Genomic DNA, 19,997 nt, shown 5'->3' on the forward strand with positions numbered 1-19,997 from the left:
CAGATTCATTTGGCAGGATTTTCCTTTTGTAATCCCATGCTGCCTGGGTCTTGCAAATAGTTGGACAGTCACAAAATGCCTAGCCGGGGTTGGTCTTAGGCAGGGGCAACACACAGAGCCCTCTCTCTCCTTAGTTTTATTTTTTCCACGGTTGCCTTTTGGTCCCTTCAAAATTTTAGAATTTTTATTTTAATCTTAATTTTATTTTTATTTTCAGTTCAACTATTTATTTAACAAAATAATAAAAAATCTCAGCAGCAGTAGGTCACTGCAAGCGCTTCTAATGACATATATCTAACCTGCAACCATGAAGAGATGTTATCACATTGTAATCTCTCTGCAGCTTAGATGTTGGACCCATGCTACAATAGAGGGAGAGAGAGATGGTCGACAATGGGAGAGAGGGAGAGATGTTGTTCATGGGGATGAATGAGAGGGGAGCAAGACACACAGGAGGTGGAGAGGGGGAAAAAGAAAAAATTGGTTCCAGGAGCAGAAGGGAGAGGATGGAGAGGCTGGACAGTGGGAGTGAGGCAAAAGAGAGGGAGAAATGTTGGACCATGGGGGAGAGGGCACAAGGGAAGAGAGAAGGGATAAGGAGATGTCAGGCTTCAAGAGTGGGAGGAAAGGAGAGAAAGTGGGAGCAGATGCTGGGGTGGAGGGAGGAAGGTGCTGGAAATGGTGGAACTATATGGGAGAGGCCATGTGGGGAAGAAGGGGGTGGAAAGGAAATGAATGAGAGGATAGTGATTTACAGAGGGTAGAAATATGATAAAGGAGAGTGGATTAAAAGTGCTGGGGAATGGCAGAGCTAGAGGGTGAGAAAAGAAGATGGAAATTTGATAGGCAGCTGTAAAGTAAAAACAGAGGAGAAGGTTGCTAAAGGGTGAAAATTTGAGTTGACAGAGAAGAAAAAGATAGGAAAGAGCTAAAACAAAATGATCAATATGTCAGAAGCAAGGGTTAAAAAAGACAAATGGACAGCAAACGCTTGAAGGAGAATTAGCAGATGACAGACAGGAAAGCAGAAAAGAGGAATTGGAACCAACCAACATGATGGGGAAAATACAATGTTCAGACCACAAACGTAGAAAAAGGCATTTTATTTTGAATGTTTTAAATGGAATATGTTAGCTTTTGGAAATGTACATAGCAAATGTCTTTGTATTGTGTTCAGTAGAAAAGGAAATGCATTTCTTCAGTGTTGCCTTACATGCTAATTTAACTTTTTGGGATTCCCAGTTCAATTTTTGTCTAAATATTTTTTTTTTCTAATTTGTGATCTCTTCTTCTGTATTTGGTGAGGGTCGGTTGGTGTGATAGTAATGGCAGGTGGAGAAATTGGAGGGAAGACGGATAGGATAAGGGGGCCCTCCTTTTTCTGACCTGTGCCCTAGCATGTCTAACACCAATTCTGACCCTTGCTGTATAGCTAATAGGGGTTCAAGTCTCCCCAGCTGAGGACTTCCTCCAAAAGCAGAACTCACTTCTACTAAGTTCAGCAGTCAGTGACAGCATCCTTCAGCCACCAACAGCTAAGCATGTATGGGGTACTGGCATCAGAGGCTTACTGACATTGCTGCTGCCTGCCAAGCTTGGTAAAAAGGAGTTCTGACCACATTCAGAAAAAAGTCTTCAGCTGACAGAGCTTGGGGATCCTCATTAGCTAATCAAACATATAAATGGCGAGTGTCGTACTCACTCACAAATGCGCAGTAGAGATCCTCTCTGCCTCGCCCCCGCATCAATACGTGATGATGGGGGTGGAACAGAGAGGGTCTGTACTGCGCATTTGTGAGGGACGAAACTGCCGTCGCTAACGCTCCCCCCCACCCTCCACCCGGCCGGGCCCTCGCTCCGCTATTGAAACAGCGAGGGAACGCAGCACACAGCTCTGCTGAGCTGCCGTCAACCTTCCTTCTTCTTCTCTGCCTGTGTCCCGCCCTCGACGACGTTACATCACACGAGGGCGGGACACAGGCAGAGAAGAAGGAAGGTTGACTGCAGCAGAGCTGTGTGCTGCGTTCCCTCGCTGTTTCAATAGCGGAGCGAGGGCCCGGGCCAGATGGAGGGGTGGCAGTGACTCGGGGGGGGGGGGGGGGGGGAAGGCGAGCTCGGTGGCGGGGGGGGGGGGCCTTGCAGCGGCGACAGGAAGGGGCTTTCAACCCCCCCCCCTTTCCTATACTAGCCCATTTTTATGGGCTCAACGGCTAGTGTATTTATATTTTGAGGTGGGGGTAGGTTGAGGCAGAGAAAATGTTGTACCCACCCACTTTGGGCTCAGGCCCATCCAAAATTGGCTGTCTGGCTATGCCACTGGTGGGAATGCCCAAATCCTGCCCCCAACATGCCTCTGACATGCTTCCTTGTGATTTGTATGCACTGTAGATGAACTGCATAGAAAAACATCTTTAAAATGTGTTTTAAAATAGTGATTTGGACATATTTGCAAAATAAAAGTACATCTTTTTGTTTTGTGCCACTTTTTAGATGTTTTTCTGTTTCAAAAATGAGCCCCATTATATACTATCTCACCAATGGGTTTAATGTTTGTTTTTCTATTAATTATAAATTGATTATGATTAACATTGTCAGAAGGGAAGAAATACTACAATGATTGATTGTTTTATTTATATTTTATATAGATCTCAGTTGTATTTTTTGTTACAAAAATTAAAATGTTTGAACTTAAGGAAAGAACTCATCATCTGCTTGCTTGATCACAGTGTCTTTTAATGGTATCCCTTGAATATTGGGGTTTTCTTTAACTGCAAACAGTAGTGGTTCTAAGGCTAAGTTGAATAAAAGAGGTGGAAGAGAACATCCCTGTCCTGCACCACAGTGCAAGGGAATATCTTTTGTGAGTGTATTATTGACTAGAATCCTTGAAGCTGGACAGCAATATAATGCTTAAATACATTTCATCAAAGTCAAATTCACACTATCGTAGAACCTGTAATAGGCATGAGCACTGAACGCCTCATTTATGGTTTCATGTTAACATTTCCTAAATTCTCCCTTTGAATAACCTAAAGAGATCTACAATTAAAAATCTGAACAAATATATAATAAAATAAAACATTCATCAAATATAACAGTCAAAAGTGGCACTATGTATAAATATGTAATATCAAGTCATATATTGGGAATTGCACATCGTTTTACCCCTGAAACACCATGCCTGGTAGTATGTGATCAACATTTAGCCATCTGGAATAGCCAAAGCTTAAAGAAAAAAAAAAACATTTGTGGTGGGAATGCCTGCCAGCTATGACATATTCAGGCTTATGGAATAGTCCTGCTTATTTTCGAAGGAGATCGCCGGCCATCTTCCGACACAAATCGGGAGATGGCCGGTGATCTCCTGAACCCGGCCAAATCGGTATAATCGAAAGCCGATTTTGGCCGGCGCCAACTGCTTTCCATCGCAGAGCCGGCCAAACTTCAAGGGGGCATATTGGTAGGGCAGCGAAGGTGGGATGGGGGCGTGGTCACGAGATGGCCGGCTTCGCCCGATAATGGAAAAAAAAGCCAAAAGCTGGCCCTGACGAGCATTTCACCGGCTTCACTTGGTCCTTTTTTTTTTCCAGGACCAAGCTTCAAAAAGGTGCCCCAACTGACCAAATGACCACTGGAGGGAATCAGGGATGACCTCCCCTTACTCCCCTAGTGGCCACCAACCCCCTCCCACCCAAAAAAAATATATACATATTTTTTTGCCAGTCATACCCAGCTCCCTGACAGCAGTATGCAGGTCCCTGGAGCAGTATTTAGTGTGTGCAGTGCACTTCAGGCAGGTGGACCCAGACCCCCCTACCTGTTACACTTGTGGTGGTAAATGTTGCCCTCCAAAACCCACTGTAACCACATGTAGGTGCCCCCCTTCATCCCTAAGGGATATGGTAGTGATGTACAGTTGTGGGGAGTGGGTTTTGGGGGGGCTCAGCACCCAAGGTAAGGGAGCTAATCACCTGGGAGCTATTTTTGAAGTCCACTGCAGTGCCCCCTAGGGTGCCCGGTTGGTGTCCTGGCATGTGAGGGGGACCAGTGCACTACAAATGCTGGCTCTTCCCAAGACCAAATGCATTGGTTTTGGCCGGGTTTGAGATCGCTGGCATTAGTTTCCATTATTGGCGAAAACCGATGCCGGCCATCTCAAGTCCGGCCATCTCTGACATTTGGCCGGCCCCAACCGTATTATCGAAATGAAAGATGGCTGGCCATCTTTTTCAATAATATGGTTTGGGACTGCTCTTTGTGGCGCCATCCATATAGATGGCTGGCACCGTTCCATTATGCCCCTCAGTGTGGGTTATTGAGAAGGATATAGCTCAGTTACGGAAATCTTATGCTGTGGGATGTTATTAGGTTGAGACAAGTTGTACCCACACATACCCATATATACATTTTACTTTGTTCATGTCATTTACTGGCAACTTAGTAAAAGTTTGTTTATGCTTGATATGCTACTGTTACTGCATTGCAAATCAAGGTGGTTTACATTAAAAATATAAACAGAAAATGAAAAGAACTACATTATTTAAAAGAAAAGGCCTCTGTCATGTACCTGCACAAACACACAAATCATCACACATACACCAAATCTATCACCGGATACCCTAACTCCTAATCCATATAGGCCAAGCGAAATAAATGAGTCTTCAGTAGAGATTTAAAACAGTAAAAAAAATTTTCTTCGCTTAAATGCTTTGGGAGGTCATTCCATAGATGTGCTTTTAAAAAAATAAAAGGTGCTCTGGTCTTGAAAACTAGTGTTTGAAAAAGTCTGTTGCACGTGTAGCTAACAGAATGAAGGAGTTTAACTGGACAATCCATGTCTGGAGTAGTCCAGGGGTGGAGCATGGACACAGCTACAACTTTGCCAGTTAGGGCTAGATTATAGATAAAGATATAATCTATCAATCACGCTTAGACAAGGTTTATAGAATAGCACTAACATTAGGTGTGGTTTAAAAATACACATAGCTGCCATCCTGCGACTAAAATTTAGGCGCAGGCATTTACACCAACTAAAACCTGAAATTAATGCCCACATCTTATTTTGGCATGGATCAGGTATATTCTGTAACAGTATGTGTAAATGTTTGAAATGCTCATGCCACTCCCATGGCCATGCCCCCTTTTGAGATCCATGCAGTCTGATTTACGTTCATCACCAATTAGTATTGCTTAACATCCAATTATTGGCTCTGGCTTGTTAACCAATTAAGTTCCCTGTGCAAATGGGTTTATGCGTGCTGATTTGCACGTGGAACTTTAGTCACCATTTATAGAATCTGGGAGGTTAGTGATGATATTCAGTCCACTAACTGGCTAAGTAAGTGCATAACCCCCCCCCCCCCCCCACCCCCTGTTTACAAAGCCACGCTAGCATGCCAACACAACCCATTCACTTTGAATGGGCTGTGTTGGCATTGCCGCATGGCTTTGTACACAGAGGGGAATGTTAGGACAACAAAAAGGCTGTCCTAACTGGGCACCAGTTGGAATATTGGCTGGTGCTTGGTTAGCTCCCGGGTTGGCACATATACCGGTTATTCAATGCTGGAAGCCAGACATGCCTCAGCATTGAATATCTGGGGTTAGTTTAGTCCGTGGTTGTCAGTGACTTACAAGTCACTTACCCCTGTGAGCTGAATATTACCCCCAGGTTTCCAGGCCAATGGCAGTTGTGGTGCAGCAATAGACATGCCATTGGATGAAGAAAGGTTTTTGCAAATGGGACTGTGGTCTGTGAGGCAGGAAATAGCATCAGAAACTCTCTCTAACAAATACAATGACAGATATGTGAAGGCCCATTTTAGATTAACTGTGGGGAGGGGACTTGAGATGTCTAGGTCATGGTCAATTTCCCCTGTAATTTAAAAAAAATGGATCTACCAAACACAGAGCCTTTTATAAAAATACATATAAGGATATGAACATGTGCACATGTATGTGAGGGCATGTGCAATGATACCACAATTGAAATAAAAGTAGAAAAAAAGAGCATTATGAGCTTTTAAACACTGCAGGTTTCTGGCTGTAGAAATGAGATACTAGGCCTAATAACTACAAAAGGGTCTCTGTGGTTTCTAGTGAGGAGCAGGAGCAATCCAGTCATTCCTACTACATTGGGCACCCAGGTAAAAACACTGCCTCAAACCTTCCAGTTTCAGACTCCCTGTACTTTTGCTTGGGGGTAAGTTGCCAAATAAGGAGACTGCTTGAAGTTTGACCTCTAGCAATAGTACAATTAGACTGCGGCTAGGAGGTTGGAGGCATCATTTTGTGACATAAGTCTGAGGCATTTAGGGGTTATTTTGCAAAGCTGCAGCAAAAGGGGGCCTGCGCTGGTGTTGGCATGTGTGCCGAGGAATCCCTTTTACCTCAGCGGGTAAAAGGCAGGTCTTTCTTGCCACGCAACCATTTCAGGGAGGGATCACTTACTGCCACCCATTGAGGTGGTAGTAACCGGGCAGCATGCAGCACTGTCCACTTACCACCAGGTACACACTGGCGCAACAAAAATAACAATATTTTTGTAGTGCCAGAAATGGCGCACGCTGGGGGTGGGAGCTACCGCTGAGCTGCTGCACTAGCCCAGCAGTACTTCCGTTTTAGTGAGTGGTAAGCCCGCATTGATCTTACTGCCACTTTGTAAAAGGACCCCTCTATGAAGGAAATGAAAAACCATGGTATAAAATGGTGCTCGAGGCAGTGCAAATCTGTCACATCTATATCCTTTATATGGATATCCTGAAAACCTGATTGGGTTGAGTAGCACTAGTATAGAAACCTATGTCCTATTGTTGAAAAATCAATTTGTCTTCCACATGGGGAGAGGAAAACGCTGGAGTACCCCAGATATCTGTGCTAGATCCAGTGTTTATCTAAGTCATTAATGACCTGGAAAAGGGACAAAAAGTAAGGTGATCTGTTCTGTGAATGACATAAAATTATTCAAAGTGGTCGAAATGTAAACTGATAAGGAATTAAAGAGAAGGGCTGTAGCAAGCAGAAAGTGTGCCCTGAGTGACTCATCCATGGCCCCCACCCCCAAACCTCTCCCCAGTGGTAAATCCAAGTCGCAAGTATATTGGAGGATCCCAAAAGAGTAAAATAGATTTCAAGCTACCTATCACAGGAATAAGCAGTGGATTTTTTTTCATGTCCATCAACTATATATCTTTTTTTGAGATGCGGTAACCGGAATTGCACACAGTATTTGAGATGTAGTTGCACAGTGGAGCAATACAAAAGCATTATAATATTTCTGTTGTATTCTCCATTCCTTTCCTAACAATTGCTTTCTTGGACACCACTGCATGCTGAGCAGAGGATTTGAATGTATCATAAACAATGACACCTAGACCCCTTTCTGGGTTGGTGACTCCTTATATGGAACCCTGATCATGTAGCTACAGTTTGGGTTGCTCTTCTCCACATGTGTCACTTTGACTTACACTAAATAACATCTTCTAATTAGAGTCTCTGTCTCCTAAAGGTCATCTTGCAATTCCTCATAGTCCTCTTGTGATCTAAGAACTTTGAATAACTTTGTATAGTTAGCAAATTTAATCACATCACTTGTTGTTCCTGTTTCTTTCTTTATAAATATGCTGAAAAAAAGCAGTGATTCCAACATAGACCCCAGAAGAACCACGCTATTTGCCCTTTTCATTGAGAATACTGATCGTTTAATCCTACTCTGTTTTCTATATTTTAACCAGTTCTTAATCCATATTAGGACATTTCCTCACTCGCAATTAGATGATACACAAGAGAATTTTATGAAGTTGATCCAAGAGACGCTGTAGCACAACTATAAGATCTACCTTTGAAAGATGAAAACAAGATTTGTCACATTAGATGGTGAAAGATATAAGAATTTACATTTCTGATGGTGAAAAGACGTATGATGCAGGCCCAAAAGGCCGAAACACAGCTGTGTCGAGTCTTGTACATCGACCATCCTATTGTAGTTTTTATCTTTACCGACCATTAAAATCGAATTTTTAACTGGATTTTTACTTTGAAGCGTTGTCCTTTTATTTTTTTTTTTAGTCATCTTCGCTGTTTGTTTCTGTTTACATTTTTTGCGAAGACTTGTTTCTTCTGTTTTTGCATCATCAAACATTTTTGCCTAAGCATATTCTATAAGCAATGTCTAGATTTAGGCGCGGTATATAGAATACGCTTAGTTGATATATGCACATCCATTTATAATAATGAAAACGTGGCATAAATCCTTGCATGCAGATTTAGGTGCAGAGGGCCATATTATATAACTATGCATATAAATTTGAGAACACGCGTGGAACGCCCTGTTCCCTGCCTATAACCATGCCCCTTTTTTGTCTGCACACATTGGAAGTTAGGCACAGTGCATCATAGAATACACTTAGTGAGCTGTGTGCGCAAATTCTAATTATTTCCAATTAGTGCTCATTATTGCTGTTATCAATGCTAATTAGCTTGTTAAGCCAATTAAATTGCAAGCTTTTGGTGCAGATCGCTAGGCACGCTATATAGAATCCAGGGGTTAGCGCTAAAGTTTTCAGCACCCAAGTTTCAGTGCTATTTATAGAATTCCCCTATATTACATAACTACTGCAGTAACCAGGGTGTAGCTCAAGTTACTGCAGTCTTCAGTAACTAACCAGATCAAGGGTAGGCAATTCAGCCCTCAAGTACCATGAATCAGTCAGGTTTTCAAGATTTCTGTAAAGGATACGCATGATATGCAGTTGCAGGGCAGTGCATACAAAAGTATCCCATGGCTCTTTTGAAAATCCTGACTGCCTCACACTGCTTGAGGACCAGAATTGCTTATCCCTGCTCTAGTCTATAATAAATGAAGGTGAGTACTAACCACCTAGTGATTTAAAATATGCTTTTGTGACTTTTTGTTACCAATTTAACAATGACTTAGTCACTGGTTAATTTATACTAGCAACTTTTATTGCCAAAGTGATGTCGGTGAAGCCACTTTTCACCCGCTCCATCTCCCCACCCCCAAAATGTCACTCAATGTAACACAAGGTTTTAAGACACTGTTTATGTTGCAGAAAGATAAATCTGAAGATGTCAGAGGAAGAATATTCTTTCTTAAATGTGAAAAGATATTCAAGGAAAATGTTGGCTATAAAACACAGCACACCATTAATGGAGACTGCAAATTCTGACAAGTTATCCAGTGAGGACATTTTAGAACAAACTAACCAAGAACTGCATGCAGAGAACATAAAAGGTCAGAGGCCACGAACACCGTATCCTTTCAAATGGTCTTTGCGAGATGACCTAATGTATCATCCAGGCATAAAATCCCTGAGTACCATCCATAGAACAAGACTATCGACAGTGTTGGCCTCGGAGGAATCAATTGAAGGGTCAAGTTCAAATATAGATCATAACACAGAGAGAGGTGCAAAAGAGACTGGAACATCTTCACCAAAAGGGGTTCCATTGCGGGTTTCAGGAATTCCAGGAATACGAGATAAGCAAGAACAGAGAAAAAAAATGACTAAAGAGAAACGATTATCAGTGGTAAATAATATATTTTCATCTTTTGCTAAGAATTCTATCCTTTTAGTCATATCGCTTAATTTACGCAAACATGTCAACTTTGTGGTTTTCCTTCCATGAAAAATATGGACAAATGATCAAATATGCAAAAATACCTGCATTTTTTAAATGTCCAAGTATCTTTTAGTTTGTCATATAATGAAACATAACCAACAGGTCAATAACAATTGAAGAACAATAAAGAGGGACATAGCATTTAAGGATATATAGCAACATTAAATCTATAAGGATGCTCACATTTTGTCATTAAAAAGCAAGATGAAAGTACTGTAGTACTATAGAAGAATGTGTGGGACATTATAAGTATTTCAATGATTAAAATGTGCTATATCTAAGTAATGGACTTATATTTTTCAAGTTTAGCGCAAACCTTGGATACAGAAAGGCATGACCCACACTTGTCTGCTAAGGAGATTGCAAACGTGTGGACTTGCAATACAGATTTGCCACCAGAAATGAATGTTAGGAGTTATTTTTCCAATTAGAACTGTTTTCAAGGCTAGAGCCAGTAGTATATTAAATAATTTTGTCATATTTATCCAACATTAATTCTAGTGCTAGGGAACCAAAAATAGTCACAGAAAGCAGTGGTTGTAGTATTGAAGAAATAATTTTCTGAGCTTGTTGCCAAAAGTCTTGTGTTGCAGTACAGTCATACAGATGATGTTTGAGAGTTACAGAATGATTCTTAGAGGACCAGCAAGAATTATAGGAGAGAACACCTGCCACTGCCATCTTCTGTGGGGTCCAAAATGACACAGAGGGGCATAATCGAAAGGTGCCAGCCAAATAGCTGGCCGGCCATCTCCGGCGCGGGTGCCGCAAGCGGGCACAGCCAACCGTATTTTCAAAAAAGATGGCTGGCCATCTTTTTCCTCGCTAATACGGTTGGGCCCGGCCAAATGTCGGAGTTCGCTGGGGTTGAGATAGCCGGCCTCGGTTTTCAGCCATAATGGGAACAAATGCCGGTGATCTCAAACCTGGTGAAATCCAAGGCATTTGGTCATGGGAGGAGCCAGAATTTGTAGTGCACTGGCCCCCCTGACATGCCAGGACACCAACCAGGCACCCTAGGGGGCACTTCTAAAAATATTTAAAAAAAACATTAAAATAGCTCCCAGGTGCATAGCTCCCTTACCTTGGGTGCTGAGCCCCCACTCCCCATAACTCTACACCATTACCATAGCCCTTATGGGTGAAGTGGGGCACCTACATGCAGGTACAGTGGGTTTGGGAGGGCTCCCATTTACTACCACAAGTGTAACAGGTAGGGGGGGATGGGCCTGGGTCCACCTGTCTGAAGTGCACTGCATCCACTAAAAACTGCTCCAGGGACTTGCATACTGCTATCAGGGAGCTGGGTATGACCTTTAAGGCTGGCATAGAGGCTGGCAAAAAAGTTTAGTGTTTTTGGGTGGGAGTGGGTTGGTGACCACTGGGGGAGTAAGGGGAGGTCATTCCCGATTCCCTCCGGTGGTCATCTGGTCAGTTCGGGGCCCCTTTTTGAAGCTTGGTCGTGGAAAATAAAAGGGACCAAGTACAGCCGGCGAAATGTTTCTCAAGCCTGGGGTTTTTTCCCATTATCAGGCGAAGCTGGCCATCTCGTGAGCACGCCCCCATCCCGCCATCACTACCCTACTGACACGCCCCCTTGATATTTCGCTGGCTCCGTGACGGAAAGTAGTTGAACCCAGCCAAAATCAGCTTTCGATTATACCAATTTAGCAGGGTTCAGGAGATCGCCGGCCATCTCCCGAATTGTGTCGGAAGATGGCCAGCTCACTTTCAAAAATGAGCCTGACGATGTAAAAAGAACAATGATTGTATGTTTGCAGATGATAAAGTTCTACTAACTTTAGACCAGAATATCTCCCATTGATCTGAGGACAGTTTACTTTCTGTGTCCACTTCCCATGAGTATAGAAGTCCTTGTTTCACCATAGAACACTTGGATATGAAAAGCTTGTACAAATGTGATGCTATCCGACCAGTACAGAAAAGCTTTTCAATGAAAGAAGAGATTGATGGCTGTTATGCAACTAATTTTTTAATAGATTCATTTCTGGAAAGGCAATGCTGAAGTTGGGAGCCACTTAAACAATTGGTCGTGTGGTAGAGAAAATTGTTTTGCAATGACTGAAATGAATTTAAGTGAACATCTGTAATAACTTGCTCAAGTAACAAAATTCATTTTGTTGTACCATTCAGACCAAAAAGAGGAGCTTTAATTTATTTTGATCCGAGGATGTTCCCATTGCATAGATTGTGCAGAAGATGTACTAGTAATTCCTATTAGATTATCAAGTTACATTAAACGTATATAAGTTATTTATAATTGGGTTTGAAGCTAACCCCCAAATTTGGTGCCTTAAGTTGTACGTAATAATTTGGCCATGTGGCCAAACTGTGTGCACAACTTAATTGAGTAACACCAGCCAATCAGCACTGATAATTGATACTTAACTAGCAGCAGTAATGGGCTTTAATTACAATTGACGTGCATAACTTTCTAGGCGCATAAATTCTAATGTGTGTAGCCAAAAAGGGGGCATGCTATGGGCGGGTTGTAGATTTTTCAGAAAACTTTGTATTTAGGCCTGGTTTTAGGTGGCCTAAATTTTAGTTGCAAGAATGGCACATGAACATATTCTATAAACTACACCTAACTTTAGACATAGTTTATAGAATCATACTAAGGCCATGGTTTTTCGATGCCGATTTTTAAGGCGCCATTTATAGAATTTGGCCCTATGTGTCTAGGCAAGAAGAAAGGTAAGGTATTCTGTGCTAAGCAATGGTTCCATAATTCCTTCTTTAGATGAAGCCAGACAGGAGTGTATGCTGTATGGGTTTTTAATCCAGTAGTAGACCTGGTATGTGATAAGCCTTATGGTATGAGGAAAAATTCTGGAAAAGAAACCCCTGAGAACTCCTTTGGTTGTTTTCAGAGTTTTAAGAGCCATTTTTGGAACCTTGGAAGCCCATAGAAATTGTCAGTATTGTATGTATCTAATGATAAAATGAGGTAGCATACTCAAAATGAAAATTGACCTTGGGTATAAATAGGAATCTTTAAAATTATATCTGCCCCACCATGTGAGGTGTAAAGGATTCCAAGAGAGTCCCAAAAAACAACAAGGCAAATGATCTGCAAAATCCAATATGGGAAAGAAAGCCAGCAGATCAATGTCACAACAAAAAGATTGTATTGAAGATACCGTGTATGAACAAATCGCCCGACACAGCCTGTGTTGGGTGATTTGTTCATAAACGGTATTTTCAAGGATTCCAAGAGATCAATAAATTCTTGACATAGGACATAATTTGTTTTTTAGTTTGCTTCCATAATAGTCTAAGGGTCCTATTTACAAAAGTGCACTAGCGTTTTTAATACGTGCTAAAATTAGCACACACTGAACGGGAGTTACCCTTATGTTCCTATGGGTGACAGCGTTTAGTGCACGATAATCATTAGTGTGCACTAAAAATGCTAGTTTGCCCTTATCATGGCTCAGGGATTATTTTACAAAGCCGTGCAACTGATTCTCGGTGTGGCGAATGGGATAAAGCCCATTCAATTCCTATGGGCTTCCTCTCATTTACCACATGGGAATCGCTAGCGCTGCTTTATAAAAGAAGCCCTAAATCAGGTAATAGATCTAGGCCCAAGTATCTGAATCAGATTAAACCAAATGTTGAATCTATATCTGGAGTGGGATTATTTGAGTTTTTTGTTGTGTTAATTTTGTATCCACAGAATGAGTTACAAATTTACTAGTTGCATAAAGTTAGGAATAGAGGAACAAGAATTAGAAAACAGTAAAATGTCATCTGCATAAGCTGCCTGCTGCTTTGATCTCGGTTTTGTTGAGAGTAATTCCTTGTATTCCAGAATCTATTCTGAGTGTTTTATAAGTAGTGGCTCTAAAGCCAGATTAAAGAGGAGAGGAGATAAGGGGCACCCTTGCCGTGCCCTCCTTTGCAATAATAAGAGAGGGTATTATTGACAAGAATTTTGTTTTGTCGGATTAGCATATAATATTTTAACTTTTTTATTACTGTATTTGGAGCCCTAGAGGTCTTAAGCAAAGTGAACAGGAAATTCCTTTCCACCCTGTCAAAGGCTTTTTCAGCATCTATAGCCATAGCAATAACAGGGTGGGATAGAGATTTAGCAGGTACAGAGATTTAGTGAAATCTAGCATTATCGGTTATTTAACCTTCCTAGCAAGAAGCCTTGCCTGATTAGGATGTATGACTGTACTTATTTTCCTAAGATTTGAGAGAATTTTTACAAAATTTGTAATTAACATTTAAGACTATTGTGGGATCTTTGGTTTGGGGATAATTGTAATAATGGCATCAGAAGACCTGTTGGGTACAATGTTTTTGTCTTCAAGAGCTGAAAAATAGGAATGTTATTTTGGGAGCAATTCTTAATTTTCTAGAATTCGCCAGGAGGCCATCTGGGGCTTTATTGGTTTTTTTTTTTTTTTTTTAGCTGTGAAATAGTTTAGTAATTCTTATTCAGATATAGGGGCTTGTATAGAGCTAGCTTATTTATCTGATCAGGAAAGTATGGCAATCTTTGACAAATAATTTTCTGGGTCTGCTGGGGAATATGATGTTTCAATTTTGTTTACAGTTGTGTATAAAATGCTTGTAAAATTCCTTTTTATGGAAGTCAAAAGTGGATCTGGAAGAGTTTAATCAAAGGAATTAGAATTTTTAATTGTTTCCTCTTTAAATTGGCTAGCATGCAGCTACACTTGTTCTGTTCTGCATATAAAGACCTATTACGGAGAAATATTTCATTACCTGCTTTAACATTCCAAAGTTTAGCCTAGTGGTTAGTGCAGTGGACTTTGATACTAGGGAATTGAGTTTGTCCCACTGCAGCTCCTTGTGACTCTGGGCAAGTCACTTAACCCTCCATTGCCCCTGGTACAAAATAAGTACCTGAATATATGTAAACCACTTTGAATGCAGTTGCAAAAACCTCAGGCGGTATATCAAGTCCCATTTCCCTTTATATATATTTGAGTTGATAAATTGAATTAAGGATAGCATGTGTGAGAGAGAAAATATATTGTTGCTCTAAACATTTGATCTCCTGCTCTAGGTCTGTGAGGAGCTTATACCCTTCTTTATTTTGGTGGGCAGCTAGAGCAATGAATTCTCCCTTTATTTGAGGCTTTAAAGGCTTCCCAAATCATGACAGAAAGAACATCTGGTGTTTGATTCCAGAGGAAGAAATTTGAAATAAATTCTTGAATTTTAGATTTATAGTTGTCAACTGTTAATAATTTTGAATTGAGTCTCCAGAAAGGTTTTTTTTTGTCTTTTTTTTTTTTTTGAGAGGGGATAAGAGTTAATTTGAATATTACTCGAGATCGATGCATAATCTGATATGGATGAGAGGCAGAGTTAGTTTGATCAAGGAGATTGCGGGAAATGGAAATCAGAATATAATCTTTTTGTGAAAAACTCTGATGGGGAGCTGAGAAATAGGTATAATCCCTGGAATCTAGGTATAATTGTCTCCATGGGTCTATTAAGTTATCAATCGGAGAGAGAAATGCAGTATGTGCCTTAGGGGATTTGGACTGGCGGTCTAGCCATATGTCTACCGGCAGATTAAGGGGTATGTTTACTAAGGTGCGTTAGTGGTTTTTAATGCGTCTGTAAATTTAAGGCTCATTAAACGCTAACGTGCCTATATATTTCTATGGGCACATTAGTGTTTAACATGTGTAAACCATTTACATGTGTTAACGCTAACGTGCCCACAGCGCCGCTTAGTAAACATAGGCGTAAGTCTCCTGCTAGAATTATAGGAATAGGAGCTGTAAAGAGCATTTGTAATGTTACTTTTTACAGAGAATATGTTGCTATATCCTTTATACCAAAAGAAAAAAATAGAAATGACTATGTTCCATAAGAATCTAAGGGTATCTAGAGCGATAAAGCTCTACCCTGAAGAGCTAACAGATAAATGTAGAGGAAACTGGGCAGGGGTAGACCCACAAACAGAGCACCATCCCCCAGGCATCATTTAAACAATAGAAAGTGTCTCCAAAAAATAAGAATTGACATTTAGTATTCAACAGCATGGCTAACTAAGTTTTAAAATGAATGAGAAATCTCTCATTCTGATTACAAAACTTTAAACAAACTAGATATCAAAACATTTGCAGAACAGCATGTTCAATGTATCCCAAACAGTATGTACATAAGTATTGCCATGGTGGGACAGACCGAAGGTCCATCAAGCCCAGCATCCTGTTTCCAACAGTGGCCAATTCAGGTCACAAGTACCTGGCAAGATCTCAAAACAGTACAATACATTTATGCTACTTTATTCTAGAAATAAACAGTGGATTTTCCCCAAGTCCATTTTAATAATGGTCTATGGACTTTTCCTCTAGGAAGCCATGCAAACCTTTTTTTAAACCCCACTAAGCTAACCACTTTTACTACATTCTCTGACAACAGATTCCAGAGTTTGTTTACACATTGAGTAAAGAAATATTTTCTCAGATTTGTTTTAAATTTACTACTATGTAGCTTCATTGTGTGCCCCCAAGTCCTAGTATTTTTGGAAAGTGTAAACAAGCAATTCACATCTACTCATTATTTTATAGACCTCTATCATATCTCTCCTCAGTTGTCTTTTCTCCATGTTGAAGAGCCCTAGCCATTTTAGCCTTGCCTTATAGGGTAGTCATCCCCTTTATAATTTACGTCGCCCTTCTCTGTACCTTTTCTAATTCCACTATATCTTTTGAGATGCGGTGACCAGAATTGAGCACAGTATTTGAGGTGCAGTCGCACCATGGAGCAATACAAAGTTGTTAGAATGTTAGGTATTATTAGAAAAGGAATGGAAAACAAAAATGAGAACATTCTATTTGCTTTCTTAGCGGCCACCGCACACTGAGCAGAGGGTTTCAACGTATCAATGATGATGCCTAGATCCCTTTCCTGGTCGGTGACTCCTAAGGTGGAACCTTGCATTACATAACTATAATGTGAGCATACTTAAATGAAATCGTATGCAGGAAAGTTTTTTTTTTTAATGTGTGTGTGTTCATCCAGCCATACCTTCTGAAGCCCTGATATAGGTTTATAGTGAATGTGGGGAATCGAGACCCGGGTGGAATTGTTAAGGGTAACGGTCATTGTATACTGTATCTGGCTCCTATCTCTTTAAGTTGCTGTCTCATCTTCAGAAATCTTGTGTGTTTTAAGTGCTGTTGTTTTGGAAAGATCTGGTACAATATTAGTTCTTCTGCCGTTGTGAGAAATGGAAGGAATTGATTTAGCAGAAGTGAGGATCATTAACGCTTGAAGATATCGAAGGAGTTTAGGGATTCTTGGTCATGGACCTTTTACATGGGTTTTCAGCCTCCCTGGGGAACAATGAGCATGTCCAGAATACAACATGATGTCTGGAGGAAGCTAGAGAATGGAAATTAGCTACGAGATTAGGAATTTAATAATATCCAAACCTTCTGCATTTTCAGGCATTCCTAAGATTCTAATATTATTTCTTCTGGATTTGTTTCATAATTCCTAGAGCTGACTTTCCAAATTTTGGATTTTATCATGAAAGATGCTGTTGAAGCTTATTAGTCATAGTCTCCGCATGTTTTTCAACAGTTTCTAGTCCGATTTGGAAAATAGACGTCAATGTGGTTAGCATAGCCAGATCAGTTTTAAGAATGCAGGTGGTTTTGAATTGTTTTGTTGCGAGTTTCTGCAGAGCTCTAAGCTCCTCCATGACTGCCTCCATCAAGGAATGCTCAGCCCTGTTTGGTGCTATCTTCTCCGGGTAAGGTGGACCATATTTATATCATTTCACTCCGGAGGATGACACCGAGCCAGACTCAGATTTATGCAATTTGTTTGAGGACATCTTTATTGATTTAGATTAAAGATATGTTGTGAAAAGATTGTGCCTAAAGACATGATAGAAAAGCTTTATATACCTGGGGGGGAGCTCTCCATTCAAGTGTCTGTCACTCCCAAGGTCCTCTAGCGTCCCCCCCCCCCCCCATGCCTGCATTTTGACCATTGTGCATAATGTTTTACACATGCAGGAGTAAAATCAACACAGGGTGCCTTAAATTAGGATCCAAACATCATTTGAGCACTAACACCCAAATTCTATATATGGTGCTTTGAGTTGTGCACACATCTACGTGCATGTACAACTTAATTGATGAGCCAATTAGGGCTGATTGGCATCTTAAGCAATTAGCGCTAACTGGATTCAGTTAGTAGTTATGCGTGAGTCTGAAAAACGCCGAAGACATGGAAGGGTCCTGGGTGGATCGGGTTGGGGGCGTTCCTAGAATTTACACACACAGTTTATAAGGGGGATTCACAACTAATTTAGGTGTGAGATTTTGCACCACGTTTCAATTGGTGATGGCCGGACCTGAAGATAGGCGTGATTCTCAGGCATAAATGTTATTCTATAAACTGCACCTACCTTGAAGTGTGGTTTATACAATAGTGCTGAATGTTATTTTTTTAGGTGACATATATAGAACTTAGCCCTAACCCCTGAATTCTATAGATAGCGCTTTCAGTTGCATATGCAAACTTGATATGAACCCAATTTGTGAGAACTTAATTAAGCCAATTAACTCTTGCTATCTAACAAGCAATTAGCATTAGCATTAATTGGATTTAATTAGCAGTTAAATTTAAGCACAGTTTTTATAGAATAATGCTGAGCATTATTTTTGTGGGCGCCAATTTTTGTAGGTGCCATTTTATAGAATCTAGACCTAACGTCATGTCTATAAGGGCAGCTCTGCACAGAACTGCCTTTCTAGAGTACTAAATCATAGGAAAAGCACAAAATTGTACTGAAACATGCAGGGACAAATGAAATAAATCAATCGATCCCAAGCAAGTGTTTCTTTAAGACTCGTAAAGTAGTAGATTAAGAGGCATATTTTCAAAGCACTTTGGGAGGCTAAGTTCCATAGGTTTCTATGGAACTTTGGGAGGCTAAGTGCTTTGAAAATGAGCCTCAAAGCCACACATCTCCTCTTATATGTATCCTAGGTCATTATCAATCTTCTAGGATCATCAGAATACAATGCATTGGTGCTGCTTTGTAGTATTTCATATGACAGTGATGCGCAAATCATCATCATCGATCCTTAGTTTTTAGTAAATTTCATTTATTTCAGAAAATTTTTTTTTATTCTAATGGATATTCAACATAATCACTTTACTTAACTGGCAGCAACTTATCTTGTAGAGAAAACCTCCACCGACTTGGCCAGGTTTTGAATCTTCATCAGGGAAGAGGTTCAATTTCTGCCACCAACTTCGTTCTCTCATCCCTCCCTTCCATCACTCCCCACCCCGCCTAAAATCTTTTTTTTTAACCTTTTTCTTTTAATCTACTACCCAGAGGCAAAGGGCTGGAATTTTATCCTAAGCTCTGCAAATTGCTTTCCTCTCTGGGGTTCAGCTGACAGCAGAGGCATGTAAAAGTCACCTAGAGCACTAGTACAACCATAATTTTTGGTTGCTGAAGGGACAAAGGTAGTGAATATTGGAAGGGAAAAGATAATACAACAGAGAGTAAAAGCTTCTGGGAGAATGGATTGAAAGACTAAACACTGCAAGGTTAGAAGGGGTAATAAGGCGAATGAGTGGGAGGTAAGGAACTGATGAATGCTGTCTTTTTCTAGATCTATACAGCCATGTGTGCCTCAGTAAGTATGAGGGGATCAAGCAAGTGTGGAGGGAATACAAGGAATGAGAGGGCCTGGTTAGGGTTTTTCTAGGTGTGCATGTTAAGGAGGGGTATGTGTGAAATATGGAAGGAAGAGGTGCATGAAAGCCAGGGTTGGAGATAATTTTACAGTGCTGTGAGAAAAGCAAAGGAGAGGAAGTCTGTGTGGATGACAGAAGCAAGAACTCATGATATGAGTAACTTAAAGAACCAGAAATACTGTCATGGTGGAGCAGAGGTGGTGATGAAGATGTGTGTGTGAAAGATAGAAGTGGTGAAGAGGGAGATAGGTAACTGCCAGAAGTTGATATGGGAGAGGGGGGAAGGAGAGAATGGAAGATCAAAGATATCGGGTAGTGAGAGAACCAATTGTGGCAGTTGAGAAAGTTGATGGAGAGGAAGAGCTGGAGAGGGTGGGAGAAAGGAAGGTAGGGTACAAATTGAAAAATGGAGAGAGTGGAGATGAGATGAGGATAGGACAGGGGAAGGGGTGGGACATGTTGGGGCTAGTGATCTCTCATTCTTTACAAGGTGTTAACTTCTGTTGGGAATGCATTTATAGGCAGAGCCTTGTGGGTAAGGAAAGATATATCTAGGGATAAGCTTTAGGACAGGTCCCCATTTGGGGACTTCTACCTTGAAAATG

The 19,997-nt window shown here is 40.8% G+C and overlaps 1 protein-coding gene across 2 annotated transcripts in view; it reads left to right on the top strand.

Moving 5' to 3' along the window:
• Positions 1 to 19,997, top strand: part of LOC115460154 (coiled-coil domain-containing protein 201-like) — a 33,747-nt gene that overhangs the window by 2,357 nt on the left and 11,393 nt on the right. For both annotated transcript variants that reach the window (XR_003940389.1, XM_030189993.1), the window contains exon 2: positions 9,072 to 9,549. Coding sequence is in view for 1 of the 2 variants with exons in the window: in XM_030189993.1 (XP_030045853.1) it covers positions 9,088 to 9,549 (462 nt within the window). In the remaining variant the exon portion in view is untranslated. The remainder of the gene's footprint in view (positions 1 to 9,071; positions 9,550 to 19,997) is intronic.

The sequence above is a fragment of the Microcaecilia unicolor genome, chromosome 1 (assembly GCF_901765095.1).
Source record: "Microcaecilia unicolor chromosome 1, aMicUni1.1, whole genome shotgun sequence".
NCBI lineage: Eukaryota > Metazoa > Chordata > Amphibia > Gymnophiona > Siphonopidae > Microcaecilia > Microcaecilia unicolor.